This window comes from Athene noctua, chromosome 17 (genome assembly GCF_965140245.1).
Source record: "Athene noctua chromosome 17, bAthNoc1.hap1.1, whole genome shotgun sequence".
Taxonomy (NCBI): Eukaryota; Metazoa; Chordata; class Aves; order Strigiformes; family Strigidae; genus Athene; species Athene noctua.
Genome location: NC_134053.1, coordinates 5,370,517 through 5,383,410, shown reverse-complemented (window position 1 = coordinate 5,383,410; position 12,894 = coordinate 5,370,517). Strand labels below are relative to the sequence as shown.

The window sequence follows — 12,894 nt, the reverse complement described above, 5'->3', positions numbered from 1 at the left end:
AAGGTGATACAAACATACCCTTTATTTTTTAAAAAAAAAAAAAAGAAAAAAGAAAAAAGTATTTTATGTGCTTTATCTCCCCGAAGCAGCTTACAGAGGAATTAGAGGCATGCCAGAGTTGGCACAAAAAGAGGGTTGCTCAGTTTGGGAGAGGGCAGAAACCTGGCAGCATCAATTTACATTGGCTCAAGCTGGTAAGAAACTGCACCCTCAGGCGATACAACTGGTTGGAAAATGGAATTTCACAAGGACAAAAACTAACAGTTTGAAGCTTACTTTCATTCTCAATCAGAAGAAAAAGACTTAATTTGTTACATAAAGTTAAAATGCTTTTCAAATGTCACTTGGAATGACAAATTTTTTCATAGCAGTTATAGAGAGATGATTCCTTTTTGTAGTATCAAAACACTATTACAGAAAAATACTAATGATGTGCTCCTTAGAGTATCTATGCTATTAATTTTTATTTGGATACATTTACTAGAAGTCAAACTGATAATTTTATGTGAAATAGTTAACATCAAAAATATTATCTAAGCAAATTTTAGATGCAAGCACAATTTTTAAAGTATATTGTTTTGTAAACTATATCAGTTTCAAAAATATTTTCAAATGAAGAACTGCTCAGTTGAAAAATATTATCAAGCAGAAAAATACAATTATCTAAGTAATACAATAGTAGATGTATTGGCAGATATATTTCAACACCTACACTCTATGATTGCATGTTGCAGTTAATGAGCAGAATCTAGCAGACCAACCCAACCCCTCTGTTGCATCAGTATCATGGGATACCAGCTTACCTTTTAATTTACCTAAGATTTACTCTTCATGCACAGAGAAACTGACTTTTAGATGTGCCCAGGAGACCATTAAGTCTTTTTTCCCCATCCAAAAGCAGAAACTTTTTTCAAGGTCTTTTTTCATAATTAAGCAAGCTTCCCCACTTACATTCTTATTTAACTTCAAAGTTTTCATATAAATGTCAACTTCCAAACCACTCTTTTGGGGCTTAGTGTTTGCTTCATAGTATTGAAAAGGGCAATTCACTTACAGTCTCCCTTCACAGCAGGTTTGTGTTTCCTGATCTTAAAGAACATACAACCAAAACCACCAAACACAGAAATGCTGGTAGCAACAAACATTAATGTATTTAGGATTGAAACATTAAAAAATTTCACTCTGTCCTTCTACAGCATGATAGAAACTTTATAACAACTGTAGAAGAACATGGAAAATATTATGTGAGAAGAAACAATTAACAAAAAAGGTGTTTGACCTCACACATAACACTTGTAACGCTAGCGGATGGCAAAATCAGATTAAATTCTTACTGTGGTATATAAGTGTCCACTTAAGGAGACTTGTTAGCTGTTTACATCTGTCAAGCTGCTAAAACTGCACAGTTGTAAGAGAACACTTTTGATAATGACAGTGGAACTACGATTAGCATGATCTGTGTTATTCCAGCAAAAGAAGTGCTGGAAAAGGTTGTGTCTGAGCACAAAGTTACTGACCCAAGTTGTCAGCGATGCAACAGTAAGGCATTAGCACATTTCTTAAGTGTAGTGGCAAAGAACCACTTAGTCAAAATGTACTTCCCTAAAGAAAAGTTCACCTGATTGACCAGTGCTGCAAAGATGCCTGTAATTTTTCTGATGGGGATGACACTGTTTATGGAATTCAAGCTCAACAGATTAATATGCTTTAGAATAGCAAAGAAAATAGTAGACTCACTGGGTCATTTCACTAGACACAGTTGAAACGAAAAATGGTGACCCGAGGCTGTGTATTGACCCAAAAAATGTGAACGAATAGATAAAGAGAGAGTATTTCCATTTGCTAACTAAAACAGACACAGGCACTACTGGACTGAAATTATTTCCAAAGCTAGATGCATCCGCAGGCTTTTACCAGATACCTCTAAGTGAGGAGACTGCAGAAGCTATGAACTTTCAATGCGCCATTTGTCCGTCCCCGTTTCAAAGGGGTCACATCTGTCACTAGAGCCTGAGCCAGTCCACAGAACACAAAACAGTACAACTGCTTGAAGAGCTGAACACTGTGAAACTGTTTTGCTAGGGTACTGAGTCTGTAAGGAAGACTGAATAAAATATAAAGGACTGAGGCCTGTAAAAGCAAGTCAGGACAAGAGTTTGAACTAGACAAAAGCAAGTTTTCTGGCCAGAAAGTTACTGCTTATCACTATGAAGGACACAGCAATCAAATTTCAGTCAAACACCTTAAGTTAACACTTTATAGCATCACAAGATGTTACCTGTATTTGTATCGGTGTAGTGTTTAGAGAGTAAGCAAACTAAAAGATCTCACTGGACAGAGTGGCCAAACCAGAATCAAGTCTTTCACCAACAAAATGACAATCACAGTGGGTGAGAGGCAGGGAGAGAAAGAAGGAAATGAACGATGAAAACAGCAACATAATAGTATTCTTGACAGTAGAGGCAAGGTCTGATTCCTGCTACACAGCTCTCCTTTCACTAAATCCACTTTCCTCTTTGGTATCAAATCTACCTAGTATTCAGCAAACGTCTCATTCGAGCTGACGGACACATATTATTTTGTCACCCACAATATGTGTTTGCTTTCCCTTGCATTCTCAGTTTAGCTTCTCAACATTTAAGTTCTCTCAACTTGTTACCTTTTTGCTTTTGCATCTTTTATCATAATCTGCTTTTTTGTCTCTCTCAAAATAGCCAGGACACATCCAGTGGAGCCTGCCAGATGTGAACTACTGCCAAAATCTCAGTGCGGCAGCACTAACTTGCATTCAGCATATGAGTAAATCAAAGAGTTTACCAAAGCCTTAAAGAAAATTGGGTTCAGCACAACAAATCTCAGACACCGCTTCAATGCCACGATCATACTCTGAAGATTTCAAACTTTCAATTACTTATCTGTCTCTTGACTAACTGCCTTAGATAGGCATGACCCTAACCACAGTTACAAACAACAGCTCCGAGAGATTTACTGCAGAGGGGCACTACCTTCAAAACTCTACCCAGGAAAGTCTGTATACCAACATTTCTAGAAAATTTGCTGTTATGCAGTTTCTAGCTATTCCTTACAAGCTACCTTTCCAGTGGTGATGAACTACTGCTTTGTCAGTAGAGTTTAAAAAAAAAATACAACCACAGAACTAAATCTCAATTCTCAATAAACCCCCATCCTTTCATCTCAATGAACAGTTTGTCAATACTTACTAATTAAATATTATGTCATTTGAGAAAACATAATGGTGCGGCTGTTTATTCCTTCATTTCATACAATACTAAGTTCCCCAATTCAAGAGTCAGACATGTATTTATGCATTAGAAAAGCAGCTACAGGTATGACATTTTATATCACACAGTCATGGATTTAGAAGCATGCTTGAACAGACATTTACAATACAACTGCTGGGTATTTTACTAGGTAAGTACGATGTCTAATAAACTTTAAGATCTACTACCAAATATGAAAACAAAGTAAATTAGAATATTAATAGCACTATCTCCATTTTGAAAGTGTTATATCCAAAAGAGAGATTAGACACTTACAAAACTTCATGCAGTTATAATTTAACATAATGTAAGTCCCTGCTGTGTTCTTAGCTAGCACTAAGGCAATGAAATTACCAAGAAGAAAATTTAGGAAGTTTTCCATAACACTAGGGTATGCCAAGTTACTGAACCTTCAAAATAAGATATAAAAAACCTCACTGCTTCAACAATTTAAAATCAGGATTAAACAATATTCATCATAAAGAGCTTCAATCAGTTTCCACATCAACATAACTAAACCAAGGACATACATACCACATGACTGTGGTATAAAGAGCAGCAGAACCAAAGCAGGTGCTACACCAACCTATGGATGCACAACTGTGCTTGCATTCGTATTCAAACACTACTTAGGTACCTAAAATTCTGGTAACTCCCTGAACCTTTAACATCTGCTCATGTTCACCACTTTCTTGCAGATACATACTTCTCGCGCAAACAAATCAATCCTTTAGCTGTGCATCCCTCAACTTTTCAGGACTTAATAAATGCTGTATTTCCAGTTTCTGTTGTTCTAGTTCACAGCTCATACGCAACTGAGGATTCCCAGTTATCTATGCATTACACAATAAAGTAACTTTTCTGTTTGTGCTTATGCTCTGATTCAAGAAAACAATTAAAGAAAAAATTCTTACTTCAAGCTCACAAATACCTCATATTGGCTGTAAAGAGGCTTAAGCACATGCATTAGCACTTTGCTGAAAAGAGGTCATTTCCTGAAAGGAATATATATACACTTGGGATTTACTTATGTAAATATGATTTCACATACATACTCTCCACCTAGGGAACAGGGATTCAATAACTGGTATGTAAAACATGTGCTTGTACCTAAATGCAAGAGCACTTTTGCACACTGACTTTTTATACATCCTGGTCTGACTAGAGGCATGGCTTAAATTAAATGCCAAGCTTCTTTCTTGAGATTGAATGAATTAACATTATTGGCCAGATAATAACCACAGCATAATGGCACACTGAAGCCTAAGGCAACATTTCAGGAGAATTTTCTTAGAAATTCAGGCCTGATAGGAGATGCTAATGAGTTCAGAGAAGTAAATATAGCTCTTTAAATCGCAAATGACAACTTGTCTATAATAGTAAGTTTCTCAGCACATTTACAAACGTTTTTGCTTGCAAGCTATAAAGTGACTTTCATTTAGTTGGACTTTAGCTCTCAAGAACAATTGCTATCCCAACACGCCAACAAAAAGAGTGCAAATACCCAAGGGGAGTGCAAATGAAATGCTTGTTAAGGCCTCACAAGGAAACCATACAAACACCTTATTTAATAAGTTTAATTAACCGGCTCTTTTCTAAATCATACTGTGCCCAGCAATGCTGAGAGGCAAATTCCCTACTCAGAAGCTCTGCTTTTCTTCCCTGAAGGAAAGTAATATTTTCTCTTTTATTCTCAAAGAGCACAGCCCAGCAGCCCCCAGCAGCTGCTGCTAGCAGTGGCACCACTATACAGCATGGCTGAGTCAACGCTGACCCGGGTTCCAGCAGAGAGAAACGGCTTAACAAGGTTGGGTTGTTTATAACCTCTCACTGCAGCACTTTCTCCTACCCTTAAGAAGCATAACCTATGTATTTCTCTTATAAAAATGCTTTCAGATAGAAAACGCCTATATATTGGTGCCTAACTCAATATATTGTATCTAATTCAAACGCTTATTGGAGAAGATGCATTAGTGACTGTCAAAGCTGCACAGCAGAAGAGACACGCTGCCCCAGAAAAATGTCAGATCCTCTTCACAACTTTTAATCTCGTGCCGTCTCTGAAGGTGAGCACGAGTCTAATATAATTCTCACCTCCAGGCTGCAGCAATCAAAACAGAAACCTGTATTTCAGATTCTTCACATCAGCACTTTCAGAGCACGTCGATTCACTGGGATGACCATTAATTTTAATGTACTATATTAAAATGACCAGCATTAAGAGGCCATGCAATTTTCTGCTCAGTACTTGGTTTTCCCTACCAATTGGGGTGGGTAAAGTCCTGTTATGAATTGCTGCTGATTCCATCCTTGCTTCACTCTTGAGATACTTTTGTATCTCACAACTGCCCCTACCATCGACTACCCTGGGGTGAGAGGTTGGCAGGACTGGACCAAACTAAACAGTGAAGAGTCTTTTATTAGTAATCTTCTCATGTCAGTCAAACAGCACCACTAATACCAACAGAACAGAAGGCAAATATTTTTTTTATTCCTAAGGATGGCAACAACAGCCGGAATTGCAGAGAGCTTACCAAGTTTCCACACACACAACACATCCCCCAAAGGGGGAGAATGGTATGTTTTTAGAAAATACCCAAAATTATCATGAACTGAGCAAGAGAACAAGAAGTGTTGAGCCATGGCAGTTGCTTACTATTCTGCACAGAAATCCCTCTTTGGATCATGCACGATTTACATCCCTGAATGACTTTAGAGGAGATTTGCCTTTGTCAAAGGGACTCTCCGATCACAGAAGTTCAGCAATGAGAAAAAGGAGCAGATCATACAAATGACCTCTCTGCTAGGACAAACCCGGTTCCTCAGCTGTCCCTTTAATCAAGGTAACAAGAATCTCGTCCAGTCCAGGTAAGAGGGCTCCTATCCAGCCTCTAGAGCTGCCACCACACAACTCCAATATAATTTAGAGGACACTATTCCTAAACACTGTCATTGACACCCGGTGCCTTTTAGAGCTTTCACTGCTCCCCATATTCTGATCCAAGCTGAACTGGGACGCCCTCTCCCACAGAGAAAATCCCATTTAACACAACGCAGTAATTTAAGATGTATTTGTAAATATTACCATCGGTGAGGCAGAAAGAAAGGAAACTTTCCCTGTTTCTCATTTCAGTCAGATACAAGCTTTCAAAATTTCCTACCGTTCAAATAAACAAGAGGGAAAAAATGGGGGCGGGAGGGGAAGCGAAATTTTAAGACAGCAAAGAGAGACAGACAGAGGCAGGATTTAAAGGAAGAGAAAAGACAAGGAGGGAAGCGGGAAGAAGGAGTGATTTAGTTCACACGCCGCTACGGTGGAAAACCAGACGCCTGCTGAGGAAGGAGTTCAAGTCACCGCCCGAGCGGCCGCAAACCAGCCCAGCGCCGTCCGTACGCGATCAACTGGTGACTCCGCTCCTCGCCCCGCAGAGCGCCAGCCGCCCCCCGTCCCTCCCAGCGCCCGGCGACAAGTGCCCTCCCGCTTACCTCCGCAGAGCAGCGCTCCGAGCAGCAGGCTGACAGCCGGGCAGCGGGGCCCGCCGCGGGCAGCCCCCGCCATGCCGGGGAGACGGGGACACGTCCCGGGCGCGGCTCCGGGGGGTGGCGGGGGGGCTCCGCCGCCGTTAGCTCTCTCCGGCCGCCGCCCGCGCCATGGCCGAGCCCCGCACACACACACACACACACACACACAGACCCCCTCCCCTCGCCCCGCTCAGCCCCGCGGCGGGCTCCCGCCCATGCCGGCTCCGCGCCTTCCCCTCAGCCCCGCGCCTCCCCTCAGCCTGCCCTAGCGGGGGCGGGCCGGGGGGCAGCGCCCACGGCGGGCTGAGCCTGACGGGCGGCCCCGGCACCGCCGCGCTCCCCGGGCAAAACTTTTTTCAAGCGGGCGAGAGGAGCTCCGGGAGCCCGGGGGAGATCGTGGGGGGGGGAGAAAGCCGGCAGGGCCGTGCCGTGCCGTGCCCCCGGGCTCGCTGCCCCGCGACACCCGAGCGCCCTCCGCTGCGGCTCCAGCCGGCTCCGCTGCCCCGGCCTTTATCGCGGGGCCGCCGGCAGCCGCGCGCACTCGCACACACGCACACGCACACACACACACACGCACTCACACGCACTTTTCCCTCAGAGGAGGCGGGAGGGGAGGGGAGGGGGGGGGGAGCCGCGCGGCGCTCGCGGCGGGGCGAGGGGCGGGGGGAGCCCCACCTACGGCCGCCCCCAGCGCGGGGCGGGGGCCCGAGGCGGGGAGAGGGACCCTGAGGGGGACGGAGCCCCCCGGCTGTGCCTGCGCGGCCCCCAGGGCACGGAGCGGGACCCCGGCCTGTCCCCGCCGGTGCTGACACCCACGGCACCCCCCCGCCCCTCGCCGCGGGAGGAGGCTGCCGAGGTGAGACGCCCGGGCTGCGAAGGGAGAAGGGGCTTTTGCCCAGTGGATGTGGCAGGAGAGAGGGGAGCCCTGCCCTGGGGTGCGAGCGGGCCGGGCTGGGGGCCGAGATCCCCCTGCCCTGGGGAGCGAGGGCACAGCTGCCCTTGGGGAGGAGAGAAATTCCTCCCCGACATGAGGGAGCATCGCTGGCCTCCCCGCCCCGTTTCTGCGCTCCCAAGTCCTGCTGTAAAGCAACATGTATTAAAAATAGAAAACCAGAAGAGCCTTACCAAAACACCAGACTTTACTGTGTGCATATGCTTCCCTCCAGAGAGGGAAATGCAGAAAGTAGCTTGATCCACCTGTATGTCACCCAGCTCCAGCCCTGTCATTGCTGCCTCACCTTGTTGGGTTTTTTTTCCCCTTTTTGCACACTTCTTCAGTTCGATCTTCTAAACATAATTCACAGGCCATACTTTTATTCTTATTAATTTAATCTTATGCTTTCACTTGAGTAACCCGAATAACCTCAGGTGGCATCTCTTCCTCCTTCTTGTGGCAAAAATTGTAAATATTTGTGGCCCAAAAGCAAACACGTTTTCTGTAATCTTTGCTGCAGCTTGTGGCACACAGGAAGCAAGGTGCAGTTGAGCAAGAAACATTATTGAAGTATTTTAGTCTAAGAAATACTGAGTGCGGAAAACACCTAAGCAATGAAACAACCCCCAGCTGCTCTATGACAAAGCAACTCCTTAAAATGGTGAGTTCTTTTACAACTGTCTGCTTTTCTCCTGAAAAATGAGGCTCTGGCCCTTCAGGCAAATACAGCCATTCCTCTGGGGCTGGCTAATCAACCAAAATCAGTGAGTTTCTCTGCATCTGTGGTCAGTGGATGAAACAGACATCAAAGTTTATAATTAGTTACTATCCTAAATAAAATGAGTAAAACTTATTTTGGCTGATTCTAAAAAGTCAATTGTTCGTGCAAGACATTGTTTTCCGTTTGATAAGCCAAGTCAGGAAAGGCTACCTTAACACAGAGATTTCTGATGAGGAACTGCAGAGAACTTTGTCAGGAGTATGCTTTGTACTGTCATGGTTTGCGTGATTTTATTGTCAGTACCAGCTAATTCGAGTGTGGAAAAAGCAGAAAGAGGGTGTCATATGGATGCAGTTTTAACCTAATTTTTTCTCACAAGAATGTAAAGAAGGATTTCTCAGTGAAAAACTCATTCAAAAATGTGTAACAGCTTTAGTCTCTTCTGCTTGATTGTAAATTGTTAGACACTACAAATACTTGCTAGATGAGTTTAAATATAAGAATCCAGCAGTCAACAGTAAAACACAGAAGCTAACAAACATTTATGTCCTGCCCTTGAATTTGTAGATAATGTGTGTATACAATTCATCTGATTTATAAGAGAAAGCAGATACAGTGAAGACAAATGCTATTTCTTTCCAAGGCAACTTTTACAAAGGGACCAAAAACTAATCCTATCATCATTCATAAACTACCACCATTTGTCTTCTCTGAATTGTGAAAAAAAAATCAGTATGATGTAAATTAGATGGGACGTGAGATAATTTGGAAATACTGACAAGCAGGATATGTCCTATTTATCAAATCTGAACTGGAGTGTATGTGTTATTTGCATAACACACACTGAAGAAAGTTTTGGAAGTTGCACATAGAACCCATTGGCAGAGACTTTCATGGATAAGAAGTAGAAGTCAGACAACAAGGTCATAAATATGGTAAAGAAGTCTGGACAGACTATTTGCTACACCTATTCTTATTCCTTTGAAATTTGTTTTCTTGTCATTGTAGGCACCATATTTCAGTACCGGAATTTTCAATAGAATCTATGCCTAAGATGATTTGTTTAGGCTAGCATTTTCAAAGGCAACCAAAGAAGTTAAATACATAAACCACACTCAAATTCAAAAAACCTGGCTTAATTTATTTTTAATGCATTTATAATGAAAATATGGGCTGCTATGAACAATTTATAACAACAGCACAATCAACACCAAGCACAAAAACAGAGAGCGGTTGTGTTTGAAGGCAAGGGAGAGTATATATATATTATTGCTCCAGAGCAGTTTTGGATGTTTACAGTTAGATTCTCACATTTTATTTGTGTTGATTATTATGATACTCCTCAGATTATCCAGTTGAAGTTAAGAAGGTTATATATATGTAACATGAATGGATATGAATTTAGTCCAAAGAGTTCAATTCTGTTCTCACTAAAGTTGATGCAAATTTAATCCCAAAGTCCAGGTCTTACCTTGTCAGAAGGTTACTTGAGTGTGTAAGGAGAATTGGTTAGGTATTTCTGTTTTCAGTGATTTTTACCACTAGCCTAGCCCCAGACTTCAGCACATCCTAGTAACGATGTGTCAATGTATTTGTCTTGAATATAGGGAATTAATATGAACTTAATTTTGAGTAGTATGTATCTTAATTTTGCATAGAGTATCAACAGACACTTTTAATGCAGTTACATGACTTTGTTTCTCTGAAGGAATTTCAGGGGTTTAAGTTTTGAAGTCTTTATGGGCTCTTGTGGCTTGTAATAGGCAAAACTGAAATTTTCTGTCTGACATGTAGCATATTCCCTGCAGGAAGTGTAAGGAAATAAGGAACGTGCTCAGAAACAAATAAAGTGACAATGGGCTAGAGTTGACTTCTCAGGGTCAGTCAAGCTTCTAAAATTTTGAAAAGTACCATACAGTGTACGTTAGGCTGAAAATGCAGCTTACACTGAGGTCTCTCATGAGCCACTCTATTTTTCCAACCATAATGTTGAAGTCACATGCCAATTCACTGCCCCATTGCTAAACAATGTCAGTGGAAAAAACCCTCCATCAAATCAAATCGTGTTGCCATGTGCAGACAGCAACTGATAGGGGAACTCTCCAACCTGTATGCAGGCACTGCGGTACTTTGTGCCATCTGTATTTTGTCGATGCACCTATTGCATCTATGCAGAACTTCAGTAGAGCAAATGTATCTCACCAACATCTCTCAGGTGAAAGCATGATCATATACTTTGAGGTAACATATGGTGTAGGTGACTAAGCGTTACAATAGGTACTTAGAGTTACCCAAATAGCTATTTTTTGTTAGAGAGTGAAAAAGCTTTAACGTTGTCTTGTACTGAGCATGGGGATGTATAATATTTGTCACAAAATGGAAAATAGTTGAAGTACAAGGTTTTACACATTTTTTCTTAATGTGAAAATGTGGTTTTTAAAGGCAAAAACCAACCAAATTTTGTGCTATGTAGACTTTCAATACCAAAAGAAAATCAAAAACCTGTCAACCAACCCTCAGACTGGACTGGAAGCAAAAGTGTTTCAGAAGGAATAATCTGATAGAACTTTAGAAAACAAATGTTGGGATTGTGATGTTGCCAGCACTTTAGCACTCGGGACATACGTGAGCACAATAGACATTGCAGCCTGTAATCTTGATTTTAACCATTCTGTAATGAAGACTATTCTTTCACCACTACTCTGTAATTTAGCCAGAAACATAGATTGTCCTTGATACTTGTGAGTGTTTTTGGATGTGAACATTTAGCACTGACTATGACTACTACTCGAAGGCCCATTTAACTCGTTCTCTGTTTTAGCTTGCCATGTATTGTTATCCATGGCACTATATCATACAAATGACTCTGTCTCTCAGTGTGACCTTAAACAAGTCACCTACTCCATCCCTCAGTGTCCTTATTTGTATAATGGGATAATGCCACTGAATAGTCTCACCAAGTGCATGGACACACAGAGGAAAAAAGCTGCATATATATTCTACCATTCTTTGAAATTAATAGGACTGGGTGAATAGCTAGCTTTCCCATTTAATGTATGTGTGTCTCCTCACTTATTTGTAATTTTTCAGTGTTAACACTTTTCTTAACTCATTTTCTTTAAATATGGAATTTTAAATCCTTGGAATGTGATTGTGGCCAGTTCACTGCAAATGCCCATGCTAGAATTGCTTTTGGTATTGTTCCACATATACAGGAATCCAACACAAAGAAAGGGATAGTCGTGCACCCGAAATTCTGCCAGAGATCTGAAGACACAGAAAGGAATAGAGTGAAAAAATGTTCAGCGCTCAGTTTTATCCCATCCTTGTACCGGGCGCATTATCATCTCTCTTCTGTCTTCTATGCTTTGTTTTGCAGTTAGGAGTATTGCCATTTAAACTGATTTTATTATACTTCAGTGTCAGCATTTATCCTTGAAATAGAGTTATAACTTGTATCTCTTACAGTTACTCATTTGTGCAGCATGCAGACAGCATGGCATGGGTTTATATGCAGTACCTCTGAAATGTGTTTTTCTACCGTAGTGCCTGGCATTGTCATCTTTTAGGTTGACAAATGTTTTTAACAAGGACTTAGGACCACAAGATACTGTTATTTACAGAAGGAACCAGCTCACCTACTCACTGTGTTCTTTCCTAGTTATTATACTTATGACTGTGACTCACACAGTAAGTATCTATTGCATGGATCAAAAATTTGGGGTGCCATGGGTGCATACCCTTCAGATTTAGATCTGAAGCTATGGCTTTTTTGACCCGAAGACCACGCCTCAAAATACAACTAAGTATATTAAAAAACAGTAGATATTGAAATTGCTGATATCAAATGGATTAAATATATGACCTTCCATCCTACCATTCAACACTGCTACCAAAATGAGGCAAATCTTGGTAACAATGGAGACAAAATGCCATGTGTCTAACATAGTTTTAGGTATATACTGTCTAATTCTATTCACAGATAGTTTAGTGAAATAAGGGAAGACCCTTTCCTCTGACTCCTCCCTTTGCCAAATTTATCAGTGAGAAGCTTCATGGAAAAAGGTCCAGGAAAGCAACTACAAGATAAAGGGCATCTCATTTAAAATGGGGCATTTGATAAAAAGTCTATAGGGATCCATGAATCTTTTCAACACTTTAATTTCTGGTTGCAAAGGCTTCACTTGACCCATTGGCTTTAGAAAAGTCATGCTGTTAGCTAGATGCAAATCTAATTTTCTGCACCTATATAAAAAAAATATGTGGATGCAAAAGCTTTTCTGAAATTCTCAGTAACTGCAATTTTTTGAAGAATCTGATCTTTTTTCCTCAATGTGCTAATATTCTCTATAATAATACTGACTGCACTGAGTCAGACGGGTGGTTCACCTAGCTGGTGTCTGACAGTGGCCAGAACCAGTCGCCTTGGGCAGAGT

The 12,894-nt window shown here is 41.5% G+C and overlaps 1 protein-coding gene across 1 annotated transcript in view; it reads right to left on the bottom strand.

The window, feature by feature from the left end:
* Positions 1–6,902, bottom strand: part of TMEM132C (transmembrane protein 132C) — a 221,620-nt gene extending 214,718 nt beyond the window's left edge. Inside the window, exon 1 of the mRNA XM_074921494.1 lies at positions 6,768–6,902. Within this exon, the coding sequence (XP_074777595.1) occupies positions 6,768–6,840 (73 nt within the window). The 5' untranslated portion in view covers positions 6,841–6,902. The remainder of the gene's footprint in view (positions 1–6,767) is intronic.
* Between the last annotated feature and the right edge of the window lie 5,992 nt (positions 6,903–12,894).